The following is a 20,125-nucleotide window of genomic DNA, read 5'->3' on the forward strand; positions in this document are numbered from 1 at the left end:
ATGACGCTGTGTTTTGACATTGATCTTTTTATTCCACACTCTGATCATGACAACATTTCTATTTTGATCTTTTATAGGGTGCTGCCAGTTTTATACAATTGTTTAATATTGTTGTAATGCCTCAACTGCCAACAGAGGTTGACTCAAAGCCAGTGGTTCTTGTTCCCACCCTTAAAAGCTCTTAGCTTTTGAGCATTCAGCAGAACAGGGATTCTTTAATGTGTCTTGGGAGAAAGTCAAAAAGCATATCAGTCTTGGCAAACAGGCCCAACACCTCAAATGTTTTTTCACCAAACTCACAACACAACAGTGGGATGAGTGCCCAGTGATATCTGAGCCAGTTACTGTCAATATGCCAGATAAAGCAGTTTGTACTATGAAAACTATGTCAACATAATCTAATAGGCTGATTTTATAATCATTATTCATATTGTAACCTGTTGATTAGATTATTTGAAACACTAGTTCATCCCCAAGTTTATAAACTAATCAAACAATCTGTTATCAATACACATTTCCTTGTAGCCTGTTTTATTAACATCTTGTTTTGATGTGTCTGTGGTCATTTTAGTAACTCTTTGTAGTCTAATGGGTTTTTAAATAGTAAAATAATATGTACAGACATTTTCTTAGCCTGAAGTTTATCTAAATAATCAAATATCATAGAATTTGGAGTATCCTTTTCAGAACAACAATACATTGACAGCCGGTATATGCAATTATCTCCCAAATAATTGTCCTCTCACACTATGGTGCTCCGTGTGTGTGAGAACAAATGCCCAGAACATCCTGACAGACCTGCTCTGACCCGGCACAGTGTGTGTTTCAGTGTGAGTGGTGTGTACCCCGTGCGCTCCAGCAGCAGCAGATGTGTGATTCTGCCGTCTGAGCCGTGTAAATGGGATGCGGCAGTCCTGCTGACAGGCGTAATACACTCTCAGAAGGAGAAACAGGGGGAGACGATGAGGCCGTGAGGAGATACAGCTGCTCAGAGCACAGGCTCACTGCATCCCTCCATTCTTTATCGTACCAATAAGAATGCAGAGAAACACAAACAGGACAGATGTTAAGGTGTCAAACATGCCTGGCTCACAGTAGCTGTTAATTCATCCCGGGGAAGATGCACAGCAGGTTGGTTGTCATAGCGACACACAGATGTGGTCATTTTTCTCATCTGTTTCTCTCCTGGCCCATTGCAGGTTTCGATCTTAGTAATTGTCTTTGATTATGGATGAAGTTTTTACATGAAGTTTTACCCTTTTTAGCATTTTTTTAAAAACATTTTTGAAAGAATTTTGAAAAATATATCCCTTTTTTAATTTTTCGCAATTTGTGAAGCCAAACCCATTTAATCGTATATAAACTTCACAGTCCTTACAGTTACTGATAAGATAAGGGATACACATAAAAAAACTGGAAAATACAATTTAAGTACGTTTTTGTTAAGGGCCTTTTATTTAAATACATCAATTATTTTACTTTTAGTTTTAAAAAGTCTTCAATGTTTGTGTTTTTTTATTGAACTTTCATAAATTGTTCATCAGAAACTGTAATTTTCCAACTATTTAAATGGAGGTGTATTTTCTTACCTATCTTTCTCTAATGCATGGTTCGATTCTAAGGATCCCACATAAATATTTTGTATCTTCAATATGTTTTGATGGGAGGTTTACCCGGGATGATAAGGTCGGTAAAGCAGCTGCTCAGTGTTTGGAGTACTGAGAGAGGGAGATAGCAACGTGGAGAGGTCTTCTATAAACCAAAACCTTCTTTCTTACCATATAAAGCCATGTATCCCTGCTACTGCCTAGTAGAATACACACACACACACACGCGCGCACACACGCACACGCACACACGCACACGCACACACGCACGCACACACACACACACACACACCCTAAACCCCAGTCACAGGATGAATGCTTGGTCACACAGCAGAGTTGTAATCTTCACAGTTGGAAGTTGTTTGAAAGTTCCACACGGACACTGAGCAGCGGTGTAAATGTTTACTTTGAAGTGTTTCTTAGTTTTTTAGCGCACCTCTGTGAGTCATGCTGAATTAAACACTTTACTTTCAGCGCCTCTCCAGCTTATCATCATAATGACTCTCCCACTGATATCGTTTTATCAGGATCTCCATTGCGGCTGCATGGCTAATTTCCTGGTGGCAGAGCGGCTAATGAAGATAGACTTAGCGTCGCTGTAACCAACCTGATGAGTTGCCAGGAGATATTTAGCCTCAGTTGATTCACACAATCCCTGCACTGAGGGAAATTAGCTTGGTGTAAAATGCATTCGCCAAGTCGAATCGACCTCAGACCTACAATTGAATTATCATGAAGAGAGAGAACATTTGATACAGATTAAAGATGCATGCGTCCGTCCTCAAACATTTCACAATAGATTATTTATCTTGAATGCTGAGAGTATCATGAAGCATCTGAGGGTTACAATCCTTAAAGGAAATGTGAAAATGGTTTGGTTATGAACTCCGGTTATAGAATCAGAATCATATATACTGTACACATATAGGAATTTGCTTTTGTGTGTGATGGTGCAAACATAAACAACATAAAACAAATAAGGTGTAAGAGAAGGTCAAAAACTATAAGGACTTTAAAAAAAAACGTCATTAAAAAATAATAAAGACAAGTATTGACACCAAATACAAAAGAAACTAAAAAAACAAAAGATGTATGACAATCAGAATCATAAAACCTTTATTCGTCCCATAGAGGCGAGCTTAACATAGTTACAATAAGTTAAGAGCCAAATATAGCCTAATAAAATGTAAAAGCATGATACAAACATTACAAATAAAAGGAGAAATTACACAAATTACAAAAAACACATCTAGTACCAGTTTTAAGATAGCAGCCAGGTGATGGTATTAAAGGTGGAAGTATATATTGTACAGATATTTACAGTATATATATATATATATATATATACACTGAACAAAAATATAAACGCAACACTTTTGTTTTTGCTCCCATTTTTCTTGAGATGAACTCAAAGATCTAAAACATTTTCTATATACAGAAAATAACCATTTCTCTCAAATATTGTTCACAAATCTGAAAAAATCTGTGATAGTGAGCACTTCTCCTTTGCCGAGATAATCCATCCCACCTCACAGGTGTGGCATATCAAGATGCTGATTAGACAGCATGATTATTGCACAGGTGTGCCTTAGGCTGGCCACAATAAAAGGCCACTCTGAAACGTGCAGTTTTGCTTTATTGGGGGGTCTGGGGGGGTCCGAAAACCAGTCAGTATCTGGTGTGAGGTTAGGGGTAGGGTTAGGGTTAGGGTAATGTTGTGAATCGAGTGGCCTGTGTTCGTCGTCCATAACATACGCCTACCCATACCATAACCCCACCACCACCATGGGCCACTCGATTCACAACATTACCCTAACCCTAACCCTACGCCTACCCTCACACCAGATACTGACTGGTTTTCGGACCCCCCCAGACCCCCCCAATAAAGCAAAAATGCACGTTTCAGAGTGGCCTTTTATTGTGGCCAGCCTAAGGCACACCTGTGCAATAATCATGCTGTCTAATCAGCATCTTGATATGCCACACCTGTGAGGTGGGATGGATTATCTCGGCAAAGGAGAAGTGCTCACTATCACATATTTTTTCAGATTTGTGAACAATATTTGAGAGAAATGGTTATTTTCTGTATATAGAAAATGTTTTAGATCTTTGAGTTCATCTCATGAAAAATGGGAGCAAAAACAAAAGTGTTGTGTTTATATTTTTGTTCAGTGTATATTGCATATTGCACATCCAGAGGACTCCCCAGGACAGAGCCAGCCTTCTTTACCAGTCTGTTCAGTCTCTTCCTGTCAACAGCTGAGATGCTGCTGCCCCAGCAGGCCGCACATAAAAGATGGATGATGCCACAACAGAGTCATAGAAGGTCTGCAAGAGGGCCCCCTGCCCAAAATAGCTCAGTCTCCTCAGCAGATACAGCAGATATGTGACAAGCGAGGGCTATGAGGGCTGTGCAGAAATGTGGTCAGATGTGCCAAATAGTGAATCAATTTTACTTCGATTCTTTAGACAACCCTGCAGGATATCACAAAGTCTTAAAACTTCTCCTCAGTAGATCTACAGTATAAATGCATCGATCGTTCCAGTCTACTCTATAGATTACTTTACCCATTTAGGTCCAGGTCCAAAGCTGACGTTTCCCATCCTTAATGCCTCAGATCTGAATCGATGCTGGGGCGGATGGATTTGTGGCTGGCTGTAGTTAAGTGGAGATCTAAGGCTTTCTGTCACTTACTTACTCCGAGGAGAATAGCACACACATACAGTTCATACACACACTCGGACAGATTGTTTGTAGCTCTGCAGATTGTGACTGATTGGAAAGGCTGCAGTCTAAATCAATAGTGGCATCGGTGAAGCAGACAGTGGCCAGTTCTTCACCTCCGCTCCCCTTAGTTTGATTAAAGAGAGCGGAGGAAACTTTGTCTCTCTTGTTGTGTCCTCCAGTCTTGTTTTGTCTTCTATCCCTCTGGACCCCAGGACAATTCAGGATATTTTATTATCTTGTCACATTTTACTCACTATAGCCTTGTTTTTACTGCAGTATACAAGTCCTGCACTAAAGAAGCAAGTCAGTCCTTTAATTGTCCTGCCACAGTGACATTTACATTATTACGACAGCAAAGGTATAGCGCAGATAAAGTAAAGGCAACTGACTTACATATTAAAAAATAACTAAGTATGGACATGTTATTAATAATAAAAAACATAAGAAGTAAAAGAAACTAATAGCATTAAGTACACCATGGTAAAAAAGTAGCAGTATATATACTTTATTTTCAAAAGTGACCATATCAAATTAAAGAGCTGGTACATCAATTGAAAGAAAATAAAAGGTTTTATATTTAGCTAGAAGTAGTTTTGACGCATCATAACAACTAATTGTAAGAAAAAGTTATCAACATATATGTAATATTTTTTCAAAGCGTTACCAAATCTGGTGTCATCAAGGGGGCTTATCATGCTATACATATTTAATTATTTACATTTTTACAACCTTTGTTTTCCTCTCCTCTCCTTTGTTTAAACAGCCAGCTCTTTAGTTGAGGTTTCACACATTTTTGTATGGCTCTTGAGTTGCTCTGCCAAGTGCAAAATGCAATGTTTGTTGTACCTTTGTTGTTATATCCTGTATGCTGAGGGGGATATTTGACTGTTTAAATAAAGAACAACATTTCCTGTTTAACCGAGTCTGCTAATAAATATGTGAAATAAGCGACTAATGGTCAATTTATCAGGCGAGTTACAGCTTTAATACACATATATATTTTAGTTTTCAATGCAAGCATCATCTTTTGCATGTGTCTTGGGAATGTATATGTTGCTACAGTGAGAAAGCAGCTCCTACTACTGTATGTGTTGACTTATTATGATGACGGTGGAAAAAAAGCATTTATTCACGTTATGGGGATAATATCAGGACTCGTGATATTCAGATGGGATGGTGCACAGTGAGCTCAGGACAGAGGAGCCATGTTTCCATCTCTGTTCAAGGAGGTGGGCTGAGCCTGAGAGACAGACCTCCAGATTGTTTCAGAGTTAAGACGGACTGCTCTGATGGAGCTGGATCTGCTTATGTAGACAGTTTATTCAGCTGTCTTCAGATGCTGCTGTTATATCTGGCCGTCTCACGCTCTAACTGATTCTTATTTTTCTTTTCTTTGACGCCCTTCAAGATAATAAATTAGATATATGTTTTCTTTCCATCTTCCTCCTTTGCTGCCATCTCTCTTCCTTCCTCTGAACCCCCATCGCCTTTTCATCCTGACAGAGTGAGCTATCAGTGTATGACAGAGGTCAAGGGTCAGGGGCAGTTGGGTTCTTTATGTACAGTGTTTCCCACAGAGCTAGTGGACATCTTTATTATGTTATTATGGTTGATTCTCAAATGTAATAATAAAGAGCACAGCATATTGTCTACCCGATATCTTTTACAGCATATAGTGAGCAAGTGAATGCCTCAGTAAAGTATCTGTATTTATTATTACAATAAACTGTATTTAATGACTTTACAGTATTTAATTTTACATTCTGTTTTAAGCTCATCTAATTATATTTTAAATGTAATACAGTTTGCTACACATTTACTTGCAAATGTGTCACTTGTCACACTCTCTTGCACAGTATTCTGTTTATTTTTGCACTATTTGTATAGATTTATGTCTCGTATATATTTATGTTGCATTGTTAAAGGAGCCTGGGACTTAAGTTTTTCATCGACATATCTACACTGTAGCTATTGTGCATGTGACAATAATCTAACTGTTGCCCAGCATGAGTCTAATGCAAATGCAGGCATTATTCTTCTCTATGTGACAGTGTGAGGAGGGAGCCCATTGGAAACAGATCCCACACCCATGAATCTAAAAACGATCACCACACCACTTATACATCCTACTTTGTATGTGGAAGAACATCTTGAATTCAAAATACACTTACAAAATAATGTAAAATTGCAGGAAAATGTGTATGAACAAGTACATTATCAGATTTCTTTTAAACAATGCCTCCTACAGTATCTATTGGTGATTTCCCAATGCACTCACCCTCAGGACAACCAAACGATCACAATTCAAACTTCATCAATAAGCTCCCAGCGGGGGTCGGGAGTAGTGCAGCTATCGATTACTGGTGTCTTGTTTTAATTATTGGCTAGTGTGTGTAAAGAGTGGGGTCAGTCATTAAACATGTGTGTGTGTGACCCACTACCCCTGACAGCAGCCGTTGGTGTTCACTTGTGCAGCAGAGGTCAGTTCGACCCGAAGATAAATGACTTCCTGTGATGTGGCCTCTTGACCTTCTGAACGTATCCACTGATGTTTGTCCTCTGAGGGCATTAGTCACTGACTGAGTCGATACTTCAGTTTTCCGCAGCTTATTTCACAAATAATGCTTTACTAAGAATGTAAGTTGTATTTTATTGGTTGTTCCCTGGAAGGACTGTCTGATTTGGGTTGTTTTTTGTATATTCAAATGAACAACATTGCTAACGATGAGGTTTGTAGAAGAAAGCTGTTATTTTGCTAAATATGCAAAAACACATGAGCCAATTTGCAAGTATGAGTTCAGCTAATTAGGGATTTGCTATAGGCTGATAAAGTGAGAGAGATCATAAACAACACTTTGTCCTACATTTTGAATGTCTCAAATGTCCATTGATATATTTAAATATTCATGTCTTTTGTACATTTTCAAATATACTGTGGAAATAGCAACTGATTTTATGGTCACAAACTTACTGGGACTTAGTTTGATATTTCCCCCCCTTTAACTACGTATATCAGCCATACTGCACTTGATTTACTTGCCACTATATTTGGTTCAGAAAGAAAAAAACAGAAGAGAGTGACACATCTGTGTGGAAAGTAAGATGGAGAGACTTGAGTTGTGGACAGTAGGTGTGATTGGGATTTCATGATTCATGGGAGTAAGTGAAAATGAGATTATGTGGTGTCGCAGGTCACAGCGTAACCTGGGGATTCCTCAGGCTGTATAATGTGTTTTGGTGTAAAGCTGATGCACTGCAGTGTTTCCCAGAATGCCTTAGTGGGGGTAGCTGATTCTGTTCAGGAACTCTAAGTAGACTCTCCTCACGATAGCAGAACAATATACAATTGATATATTGACATATATATTATTGACACAATATTATCAGCTCATTTTTGCTTCTTACAGATATAGTACGGTCGGAGATTTGGTCAGAACCCCTTCAGAATGCCTATAAGAAGTGATGTATTTTTGAATGTGTGTGTGTGTGTGCCTAAGGCATATCTATAGCTTGAGCATCCTTTTAAGTTGCTGGTTTATCATACAGTACTACATAATACATGGGCACACAAACTCAATTGTGTCTGCAGTCTCTGAAGAAGTTGCCTTCCCTCTACTATGTTTTTCCGTTCATTTCTCCTTCATATCTGTGCACATTTGTTTGCGGATTATACTTGTACCAAAGAAGCAAAATAAAAGCTGAGAAAAAAAGGGGGAGAAGTGAAAGAGAGGAATGAAAAGGGGTGGGTTCTCACGTCTGTCTGCAGAAATGTAATTGGTCTTTTGAGGGTTCCTTCACACACCTTCCACTATATTTGTCTCTCTGTGGTTGACCACACATTAGAATGCAAAGGAAAATATTCATGTTCGAAAGTATCAAGAACTGTCATTCTGTGAGTCACAGTTTAAGTATAAAAGGCCAGCTCTAATAAAATGTGTGCGTGTGTTTGCTGGTAGTCCTACAGTTATTGGTCTGTTGCAACACTCTTATCAACAGGTATCTCTTCTGCTTCTTGCTCAAAACAGGATATGAAGCTAGTCCACTTCCTGTCTGGCGTTATCTTCTCTGATAGCGTATGCACCTCTCCTCATATTGGTTCCCTTTTTTAATTCTCGAGAAATGATTGGTGTTGTTGAGCTGGCCTTGCCATTTACCATCACTAAGCAGGTTATGCTTACGTGTATTTGTATTAAACTTGGTGGAAGGGTGTAGCATTGGCCAAGGAAGAACACTTTTGGTGTGAAATCTGAATCAGGAAATGGCCTTTGAGGAGGTATGCACTCTCCGAATGCCCTTCTAGTTTTCTTTCATATGGAGTGAATTTCAACAGGTTTTTGGATTCCATTAACTTAACTTTCCTCCCCATTAAAAAAAGTTTTCCCTTTGAAAAATCCAGGACTACAAAGGTCTCCCCAATTTCCTCGGCTCCTTTTCCTTTGAAGACAATGCTCTTCTTTGATGTCGCCTGAACTTTCCTGCAACGTGATGCCAGCTTTAATATCCATGAGAACCAGCAATGGAGGCTTTCATTCTGACACGCTGAATTTGCATCCAAAATGAGTAATTTCCTACCTGAAAGACATTACAGGTCCTCTTTCAAAGCGGCTGACAAGAGATTTCACTTCTAAAGACTGAGGGAGCAATTTGAGCTTTTCTAAATTGCTTGAGGTAATGTTTTTGGAATGGGATATATAGAACTTAGGTAGAAAACCTATTTCCTCTGACGTTTATCAAGCATGAATCTCAACTTCTTCTAGTTTATCTTCAGTAAACGCCAAACCAATTTCCTGTTTGTATATCCCCGAATGACATACAGTGTAAACTACCTTTTATAGAAACATATTCCTATCAAACGTTTCATACATATCCAATATATTTTGAATAAGACTGAAAATGCTAACTCCAAAGTACTCTTTAGCAATACATCATGAAGTCTTTAGGTGTTAGAGTGGTTTTTCTTCCATGATATCACGTCAGTGCAGTCCTCAGTGTGCAGGGCTGTAGTACAATGATGTAAATGCGAGGAGAAAGTGCCATGCTGTAACTGAAGAAGGGTTCAAACAGAGGGCAGCATCGCTCTGCCCGCTGGGAGGCCATTCATAACATTTGACCCTTTTACCTTTTTAGTGCTTTAATAAAAAAAGATTCCTCAGCAAGAAATAGGGCGAGTAGGAGACAGAGGAGGAGAGAAACCTGCTCAGAAAGCTTGAGTCAGACATATTTGATGCAGAATAACACTTGAGGGGGAGGCTGAGAAAAGCACAGCACTGAATCTGAATGTAAATGTGAACATACATACACAAATACAGCTTTTCTACCCTGCTTAGCTGAAGCTCCTGAGGTTAATTAGGTAGGACATTGCCTGCATATTTTTGCTAATCCAGCAAGAGTCGGCATTCCTGCTGCATCACCTCTCCTCCATTATCTAATCTCAAATTGCCCACTAATTCTATTTAAACTCTGCTGGCTGGCTTAACGCTGTTACTGAAAGCAAAGCAAACAATGGAGAAGGGTGATGGCACTGAACCGAGTGAGGGGATTCAGAGGTGGGACATGGCAGAGCAGAAAGGAACAGTGATAAGAAAGCTCCGTAGGAAGTGATTCACCAAAGTGTGGTTTATATATTCCCAGTCTCTCTCTCGTTGTACCTGTTGGTATTTTAAAGCTGCAGTGGACTCAATAGATATACTTTTTGTGCAGTTTCCCTGTTCAGCAGTGCATATAAATGTAATATCCACCACAACAGAGAAGAATAAGTCTTTATAGGAATGTCAAAGGACTGTTGTGGGGATATGGCAGGACTATAGTTGAGAAGAAAATGACCAAGCAATAGGCTACAAACTTATATAACTATAAACTCAACACTTTATAGCAACTCATTTAAGTCTCTCTTTGAATGTTTTATAAGGGCAGTTTCTCCTCATCAAGATTGTTAAGAGGAAGATGATGATCCAATTTGTTATTATTGTCGAAGAGCTTGGTTTTATATTACACCTATGGTAAATAAACTTAAAACACCTTCAATTCATGTATACAAAGCATACAGATGCATGTTTACACTGCCAGCTAGATTAAGTAACATAAACTGTAAATCCAGTTTATTTTTTTCTCATTTTCAACAACTCCTGAGAAAATTAGCTTAGTCGCTAGCTGCTAGCTTGATGCTCTCTTTTAGCTAATTGCTAACTTTGTGCATCCTGGGCTGCAGGTACAACCACTGGGTTCAAATTAGTTTCCCATGCTGCTGTAGATGGAGTTTAGCAGTAAATCTCCCAAAGGAAATGGCTTAAACGTGCTGGAGGATGCATAATCTTAATTTCTGTCCTTAACTAGTAACCCCATCCAAAATGACTCGCAGTCATTTGATTCCGTGTTACAGTGAGATTATAAAATAATGGTTACTGGAGATAAATTCTTGATAAATCTGGCTCTGGTTGTTATTTGAAATAAGTAAAGCAAGTGTTTGTTGTCACTGGAAACACATAGGTGACAGTGGAAGACAAACACAACACCTTGTTCAGCTCACAGTGAGGCAAACACACTCTCACAAAGTGACCACAGATATTTGTATGTTCAGGTTTATTGACGAAGGTGTTGTGGCTCGTGTTGTGACTGCTGTGTTTGTGCATTAATACGGTGTGTTTGTTGGTGTGTGGGAGGGTGGATTGTGTAGAGCGCTACTAATGTGAAAGACTCTTTGTGCAGCACCTTTTGAATGAATTGCTGAACAGATTGGGTGTTTGGAGGTAACAGCACGTGTGTGTGTGTGTGTGTGTGTGTGTGTGTGTGTGTGTGTGTGTGTGTGTGTGTGTGTGTGTGTGTGTGTGTGTGTGTGTGTGTGTGTGTGTGTGTGTGTGTGTGTGTGTGTGTGTGTGTGTGTGTGTGTGTGTGTGTGGTGTGTGTGTGTGTGTGTGTGTGTGTGTGTGTGTGTGTGTGTGTGTGTGTGTGTGTGTGTGTGTGTGTGTGTGTGTGTGTGTGTGTGTGTGTGTGTGTGTGTGTGTGTGTGTGTTCAGGTGAACTGCTATCAGATATAGAAAGCATCTTACGGGGGGTTCCATCAAAGTAGTTGAGTTGTATGTGATTGATGAGGTATTGAACTAGAAACACTGAATGAAATTGGACATTTCGATGAAATCTAGATGTGGCAGTTTAGAGCCTGATTTAAGGTGGAAATGTGTAATAAAAAGACAACTGTTATGTAAGGCTATACACTGTAAGAATACATATGTTGACAACCTCTGTGTTGTGATGCATGGTTTATCTAATTCCTTTTATAAAAGTAACACATTTACAATTGAATTGTTAGCTAAATAACTGCGACTTGCGATTCAATTCCCTTATTCGGTTTGATTAATGTGATGCTTTGCTTGATGTCATAATGTCAATACATCTCCAAGAACTTGTTGAAAAAGTGTTTCTCCTCTCGCTCTGCTGCACACAGATATATTTTTAAAAGCTTGTTCCTAAACGGTCATTGGGCCCACTTATTTCTGAAAGGACCCATACTCCATTCAGACATTTTATTGTGAATTATCCAATTAGCAAACCTTGAAGCGACAACTCCAGCCAAACTTCCAGAGCTGTCACCGCTGCTCCCACAGGGAGACTCTCTTCTTTAAATCCAGGGACCCCTTATCACAACCTCATGTCCTTATCTTTCCTCCCCGAGCAAGAATAATGGTCTAGATAAAACTGAATAATATCTACACGGTCAGGCTCTTTTTGCCATCGTTTTTTTGTGTCCTGATGTTTGAACCTTGTGTTTATGTTTGACAGTGTTAGGTTGTCTTTACATTCCTTTGATTATGTAAACAACAATATTGCAAAAATGATGGCAGTCAACTCAAATAATCACAATCAGATGATTCTGAAATATTTTGACAGCAATGACAGTGAAAGACTGAAATGCATCGACCAACAATTTACTTTTTTTTTTTTGGTGGATGTTGAGCAAATTATATCTGTCCAAAACAGTTGCCCGTTGAGTTAAATCCCCTCCATGTTGTCTCTGTGTCTGCCTCCATCACTCTCTTGCCTCCTGCAGTGGGTTGTCTCTCTCTCCTCTCACCCTCTGGCAGTCTGCTCTTTTTAATAACACATCCTACTCGTGGTTCTGTAGGTCAGCGCTGAAACGGCTCAGCAGAGCACTGTGATCAATATGAACTCACACACACCAAAACAAACGATCAGCCAATAGAAACAAACCTGTGCTGTGTCTCTCTGTCTGTGGTCTCCTGCCCTCTGACCTCTGTGTGTGTTTAACACATGTGTAAAAGATGTATTTCCTTTATTGAGTTGTGTTTTTAGCTTTATCTGTGGTTAAACAGACAGTTTCAGTTCTACATATGCACTTGTGGTGTAAGGTATAATTGTACTTTAGTGTTAAAATGCAGCTTTTGGTTCATTGGTTCAGGTCTGTTTTATTTAAGCATTTTATTCAGCACAAATAAAATGGTTGACATCCTTATCTCCGGCAGACTTGCTCTATTGATGGAAGTACACTGTGTTCGCAATGTGTGCAGCCACCTCTTAATAACTCATTTAATTCAAGCTTAGTTTTGTGTGTTTGCACTGACCTTCACCAGTGTGTTGATGTCGGTCAAACCCGGTGAATGTTCTGCTGCCTTCACAATGTTAAGGTACTTTTTCATTTACAAAGCCATGTTGGATAAACTACCATCTTATATCTGCTCCCTGATCTCTCTGCGAATTGAAAGTACTTATTGCCTGAGATCGCATGCTGTGGTTTTATTAAATGTGCCAAGTGCTAGGACTGTCTTAGGGAAGAAAGCTTTTAGATGTGCAGCTCCACTAACTTGGAACAGTCTGCAAAAAGAATGGAAAATTACCAAGCTAGTACCACTACATGTTTTTAAAGCTCGGTTGGATGCTACAAAATCAGATGCTGTTGGTACCTGTACTTGTGGTTAAATATGTAAATTGTAATCCCTGTACATTTTGCTGTATGATGTCCTTTTGTTGTTCTGTTGTTTATGTCTTCTTGTGGAACCTACTGCTGCAGGTCTCCCTTGAAAAAGAGATCATTGATCTCAATGGGATTTTACCTGGATAAATAAAGGTTTTGAATTTGAATTTGAATTAAACTGTTTGCAGCAGCAGACCCTCAAAAGGAAAAAATGACCAGAAAACACAACATTTGTAATATTAAAAAGGAGAGTTAGAGGTGAGTGTTGTGAATATATACACACTGTGAGCACATGTATAGCAATTAAAATGTGTGAGTACAGTGCATTTCAATTTAGGAGAGCACTTAAAATGGAAAAATGCAATGCAAATAATTTTAAAAAATCTATATTCTCCAGCCACAGATAATTATTTCTTTAATTTAAGGTCAAAGCTAATACAGTTGCCTCTCCAGTTGATTCTGCGTTTCCCTGATCTGCTCTCACTGGAATTCACTAATTAGTACTTTTCTCTGACTCGTTTGGAGGAGTTCATGTGAAAAAGAGAGGTCATATAATTATAGCTCTGGGAAAACCCTGGGCTCTATATGTGTAATAGTGTGTGCTACTATATGTGAGTATTGTGGTTGTGAATATATGCATAGCTGTTTTTTTTAATGAGATTCTGTGTTGGGTTGTTTTATTTGCATGCTCAGACTTTTTTCAAATCCAACATTCAACCTCACTCATTTTGTTGCCAGTATGATTAAATTAGACTTCTGGCTGTATTATAAATTATACTTTTTGCCATCAGATCCAAACACGTCAAAATTGTACTTTTTTTACTTGAAACACAACCCAAAACTTGCAATGGAAAACAAGTAAATGGAAAACAAGGAAATAACTCGGTATGGAGAAAGCATTCCTGCCATTCTTAATCTTCTTGAAAAAGCTCAAAACCCATTCGTATCCATTGTAACTCACAGCAAAAATGCATATGTTTTTAATAGATGTACATTTACCACTACACAAATATCAACTAACTGTTATAAAAGTAGAAAATGGTAGATAGTGTTTAGGAACAGAATTTTGTTACACCACCCCTCTACCTATCCAACACTTGGCACATTCCACGATGAAGTGACTCCTAATTGGCTGGGTGTGGTTTGACACTTCCTGGGTCTGAAGCAGAGCAGTTGCAGCAGATAGAAGCTCAAACAAGTTGATGAAATAAACATTTTTAACTGTCCGTCTCATGTTTTCTGACCAAGAAGAAGTTCCAAATGTGTGTGTCAATGTCTCATAAGCAACACAGAGTATCAAGCAGTCTCACTTTTTAGGGTTTAATTCTGATGTGTGTTTGTTTTCTCTGCAGCATGTGGAAGGGCCTGAATGTCAACTGCACAGACAGCACAGGATACACACCCTTACATCACGCCTCACTAAATGGACACAGGTAAGACTGCATATAACATAATTATTCTTTATTCTAACAGAAATGAGATATAAATCAAAGTGCCGCACAGTTAAAAAAGAGTGATGATATATATGTGTTTCAATACATGTATGTGCCTGATGTGATATGTGTTAAGTCCTTAATCCTGAACCTCAAATAACTAGAAGTGTTTTCATTTGATAAATAAACAATCAGTCGTTACATTTTAAAAAAAAAATGCATTTTCGGTTTTCACAAAGGCCATGATATACCTCTACTCTCCAAATGAAATCAGACACATTATAATTCCTTTATCCGTCCCACAGATGGGCAATTTACATTGTTACAACATGTATAGATAGAATACAAAAAAATAATAACACACTATTAGATACAAAGGTATGCACATAGTATTTAAAAAAACATGTACAGATATACACATTCAGGGATAATAAGTACTGTAAGTTAGCAGAATGTATACAATAAAACAAGGGTAACATTGTGGAATTAAGTGTTGTAGCAGGTAGATACAGTAGTAAATCAAATAAAAGTGTATATTTACATAATAACAGATTCTTGTTGGAATGGAATACTTCAGAATCAGAACATTTGTATTTGTTACAGGAAGAAAACAGCCAAACTAAATGTAATATTAACCAAGAAGCATGCATAACATATTAAAGATAATACAAACAAACTGTAACAGTTCTGAGTGATATGGCAGCTATGAATGGCATATATATATATATATATATATATATATATATATATATATATTGCATATATTGAACATAATTAGTATTGCATAACAAGGGGTGTTATAGTAGTCTTTGTTGTTATATGTGTAGGGGTCTACCAGGGACCATACTTAAGAAGTAGAAGCCACTAGTAATAATAATATATGTATATTATATGCCAAAATAGCATACACAATGCATCTGCAAAGAGCTTTAGTGCAGCCTCCTCTCCTCACCTGGCTGCTGTGAAATCCGTTCCACAGTGTGGATTATCTGCAGCCCTGACCACTCTCCCAGCTCTGCGGAACTGAAGGATTAGTGCTGTGTTTTGGGGGCAATTATGTGGATTTCCTCCTTGGGATCAACCGGGGAGGAGAGTGGGGAGGGAGAGAAGACTGCAGCCTCACAGTGGAAATGAGGCCGCCAACACAAAGCTCCAAGAGGAATGATTTAACGTTTAGTTGGGAAAGCAGAGAGAACTAGCAATTAAGATATAGACCGAAGAAACCTGGTGCAGCAGTGCATTCAGAGATGTGTTATTCAGGCTGTTGTTTTTAGATCATGTTGAGTTTTTTAAAAGCCTTTTTGTGAAGTAAGCAAGCTTAATCCAATCGCCAAGAAGTTGAGTATTCTCTTATTCGACCCTGAGATCCCCCCAGTGGGATTTTGCTCTACAACTGCCACTTAAACCGGAGTGAATACTATAAATATACGATAAATTAATAATTAAGAAAGCAGTTCATTAAGTATCAGGGGCTGTTCTCACGCCGGCTCCTAGGAGAGCCTCTGCCCTTTACTCCCCCCCCCCTGACATTTCTACACTTCCTGATACCAAACAGTATTAATTCTAGCAAAACCCAGGCACTACCGCTCAATGTATTTGTGTAATAGCTCTGATTACTTTATTAGAGGGGAACATGTGTTTGTCTTCTCTAAATTATTGATAATCATTTCCAGTGGAACTGTGCCTCCACTGCTTCCTCTATAGGCTGCTATAGTCTGAATTCATTCCTAACATTGTGAATCCCTTCATGACCTGAGCCTGGTTCAGACTAGCTGCTTTAAATAAGTGCCAACTGTTATTGACAGCATCACATGTACTAAGAATGCAGATCTAGCTATTCAGTCAAAATAACAAGTAAAAAGGGGACACTGGTATTAACAAGGGCAGCTAAAATTGTCTAGCACAAACTAAAACACTCATACTCTGTGCTTCAGCCTTGAGTGCAAATGTTCACATACATCATTCCATCTTTTATTTGATCAAATACAGCCAACTCACTTGATTTTGTCTTTTGCATGTATTTGTAAAGTGCAAAATTATGTTTTCATAATAATGAAATGTGTTCTCTGCTTTTAATCCATCCAGACTTGTATCCAGTGTTGATGAAAAATAGATCACCCTCCTCATCATTGTACTTGTTAAAGGTGTTACACTTCAAATAAACAATGAAGCTCGGATTGAAATATGTGAAGTATAGAGGATATTGATGATAAATTATGGAGCATTTACCAAAATTCTTATTTTTAATGTTAGGCCTAGCTAAGCAAACATTTTATGTATAAAAAACACATTGTAAAACAGTGTGAACTGTTTTTACCAGGAGAAAATGAATATCTGTAGAGATTAGCACTGAATATAAGAGGAAACACAACCAATTTCAATATATATATTTATTATTTTACTCATGGCAATTATTATCAAAGAAAACATGTACACTTTAAGCATTTCTTTTTGTAGCCCATGGCAGAAAGGAGGAGATTACCAAACAATAGATGGTCTGTGAGTCTCAGCTGCTTACAGTAACATGAAACCAAAAACATCATCAAAAGTCAACACAACAATCTACCATCAGCAAAACCTGACACCTCCATACTGACTAATTATTATACAGAAATCTGCTCTAAAGTAGTCAGTGCGAACTAATGTTCCTTCTGTGTTGCTCGTCCTAGTTAATTTATGTCATGTTTAAAAAGGTGTTAAATATGTTTGATTAGCTGTTTTCAAAGGAAAAGGGGACACTATTCCATGTGTCTCCCACTGTGCTGATATGTTGTCCTGCCTCTCTCAGGGAGGTGGTGCTGAAGCTGCTGCAGTTTGAGGCAGCCGCAAACCTCTCTGACAGTAAAGGATGCTTCCCGCTGCACCTGGCTGCCTGGCGGGGGGATGTGGACATCGTCCGCATCCTCATCCACCACGGACCCTCGCAGTGCCGCGTCAACCAACAGGTAAACCCCCAACAGCATCCTCATCCTCTCAAAAACCCCCATCTTTAATGCTGACGTGAGAAAATGGTTATTCATCCTATATTTGATCAGTTAGTTGTCTTTCTTTAGTCCAACACATGCCCATAATACCACACATTACATCGTTAAATTGGTTAGAAAAGTGTTTTCTTTTGTCTACAGGCCTTTTTTAAAATTAATTAGTCTGAGAAGTGTATAAACAAATTAGTTCCTCTGACTTTGTGTTCGCAGGATATTATTATTAAGCTATATTGCGGCTTTTTTGATTACAGTTATTTAATAGGGTGTCATGCTGCTGCCAGTGTTGCTGTAATCCCTTTATTAGGGTGGTTTCGGGTCAGACGTTTCTGTATCAGCTCTAAATGCCTCTAGCCCTGACCTCTGATATCTCTGAGTTCACTGCACTGAGAGGAGCATCATTAACACTCTGGATTCCTTTAGCTCAGAGAAGCCATATGATTAGTTGGAAGTGTAGAAGCCCTGACTTGTTTGATAAATGCCAAAACACTTTCCCTGTGTGCTGTAACTGTTCATGAACAAGAGAGGTCTGATCAGCTGAATTAAAGTTGAGTTCATCACTGGTATTTCCCGGGGCATTTGAACCAGCCTGCCTCTCTTTATGGCTCCTGTCCAACAGAGGCCATCCTTCACAGTTCCTGCTGATCTCTCTCTGACAGCCGGGGGGGGGGCAGCCTGCCACTGCCACTGCTGTCATCCCTCATCAGCAAATGACCTTCTCCTCCTCCCTCACTCTTTTCCTGTCCATCTCTGCTCGCAGCATGTTGATGATGTCATGGCTCAGTCATTTTAACCCTCCTGTCATGTTCATCTATCCCGCCCTTAGTATGGGGTTCGGTTTGAACTGCTCTTACATTAACACAAAAACTATTAATTGTCACCACATTTTATTTAACGCCCTTTTAAGTTGTATACAAGGTCTCATGTATACTGGTCCTCCAAATTCAGTATGTACTCCAAAATGAACATTTGTCGATTTGGCTGTGTACTATCTGATGGAAGAACATAATCTAGGGTTACCAATTCATTTCCTATGGAGGTCATTTTATTCTGTTGGTGTTACATAGTTGATTTAACCACTCAAAATTCAATAAAACTGGTGATCAGCAATGTTATATGTTCAAATGCTTACTGTGGAGGATATCATAAGGCCTTAAGGCAGTCACATGTAAAACACTATGTTTTTGATTGATGAAAGTAGTAAATTGGTCAGATTTGAACCGAACACGACAGGGTCAGGTGAGCATGAGGCACACAGGAAGTGTAGATATATTTTTCCATATTCCTGCCCCTGCTGGTGGTGCACACAGTAATGGACCCCTCAGGTTACTGGAGCGTTATTTACTCTGCATAATAAGCACATTTTCCTCTGTCACCATTAGCCAAATCGTTTCCCTCGGAGAGTTGTTAGAGACTAATTGTTTGCTGTGATAAATGGTGTCCCTTGCCCCTCAAATGAGGAGGTTTGTCAGCAAGTGAACACGTCAGGTCATTTTCCACGTCGAGCTGAGTGGGCTGCTGTGCAGGTGGCGTGGACACGGACAGGGAGGAAGCTGCTGATAGAGAACAAAATGTGCATGGATGCTGACCTCAGTGTGTTAAAGTGTGCTCTTTGTTCATGAAACATAGAAACAGTCTCTCTGTGTTGTAGTGTTTTCTTGCGGTATTTAATTGTTTTTTAAACCCTAATGCTTTGTACAGTATGTCTAGGAGGCAAGACTAAGTTTAAGTCAGTTTTGCACTCAAAGAAAGTTCAAAGGGAGACAGATGTTACTCGCTGTGGTGTTCTCATCAACACCTCACTTTCAAATCATCGAATTACCCTGCTCTGCTTCCCCTGTATCTCACTCTGTATCACACGTGTGACTTGGAGCCTCGTTTGTCAACAAACGGGAAATGACTGGTTTTATCTAGTTATCAGTTTCTATGTAATTAACACGGTGAGTTTATCAGGCCTCTGCTGTCTTTCCCACTATTGCTCGCAGAAACAGCAACACACAAAGACTACAGCATGACTCGCTCTAAGGGGGCAGTGTTCATTTTTATTAGGGGTGCACCGAATGGGAAATTCTTGGCCGAAACCGATACCGAAAATAGGAAACAGTTGGCCGAAAACCGAATGCCGAAAGGCCGAAAATGATTAATAGAAATATATATATATATATATAATGTATACATTTTTTACCAATGTTGTTCAGCTACCTGATTATGGAAATAGACATGATTATGGCAAAACTTAACTTAAATAATAATCACTATTATGGGTCCATAAAACATTTATTCAGCACTTTTGAATGCATACAGTACATTTATATATGTCATGTATTATTGCTAAAAAACATGATATCGCAGTCTTAGTGTCGCCAACTCGTTTCTAATATGCAAAGACAACAAATGCGTCTATGATGTATTTTCGATCAGACGAGATCTCTCTCCCCCGTCTGTGTGCG

General features: G+C 38.9%; 1 protein-coding gene across 1 annotated transcript in view; it reads left to right on the top strand.

The window, feature by feature from the left end:
• The window catches only part of LOC117559148 (ankyrin repeat and sterile alpha motif domain-containing protein 1B-like), a 150,599-nt gene that overhangs the window by 43,223 nt on the left and 87,251 nt on the right, over nt 1-20,125 (top strand). Inside the window, exons 2-3 of the mRNA XM_034235823.1 lie at nt 14,614-14,694; nt 17,483-17,639. Of these exons, the coding sequence (XP_034091714.1) occupies nt 14,614-14,694; nt 17,483-17,639 (238 nt within the window). The remainder of the gene's footprint in view (nt 1-14,613; nt 14,695-17,482; nt 17,640-20,125) is intronic.

This window comes from Gymnodraco acuticeps, unplaced genomic scaffold, assembly GCF_902827175.1.
Source record: "Gymnodraco acuticeps unplaced genomic scaffold, fGymAcu1.1, whole genome shotgun sequence".
NCBI lineage: Eukaryota > Metazoa > Chordata > Actinopteri > Perciformes > Bathydraconidae > Gymnodraco > Gymnodraco acuticeps.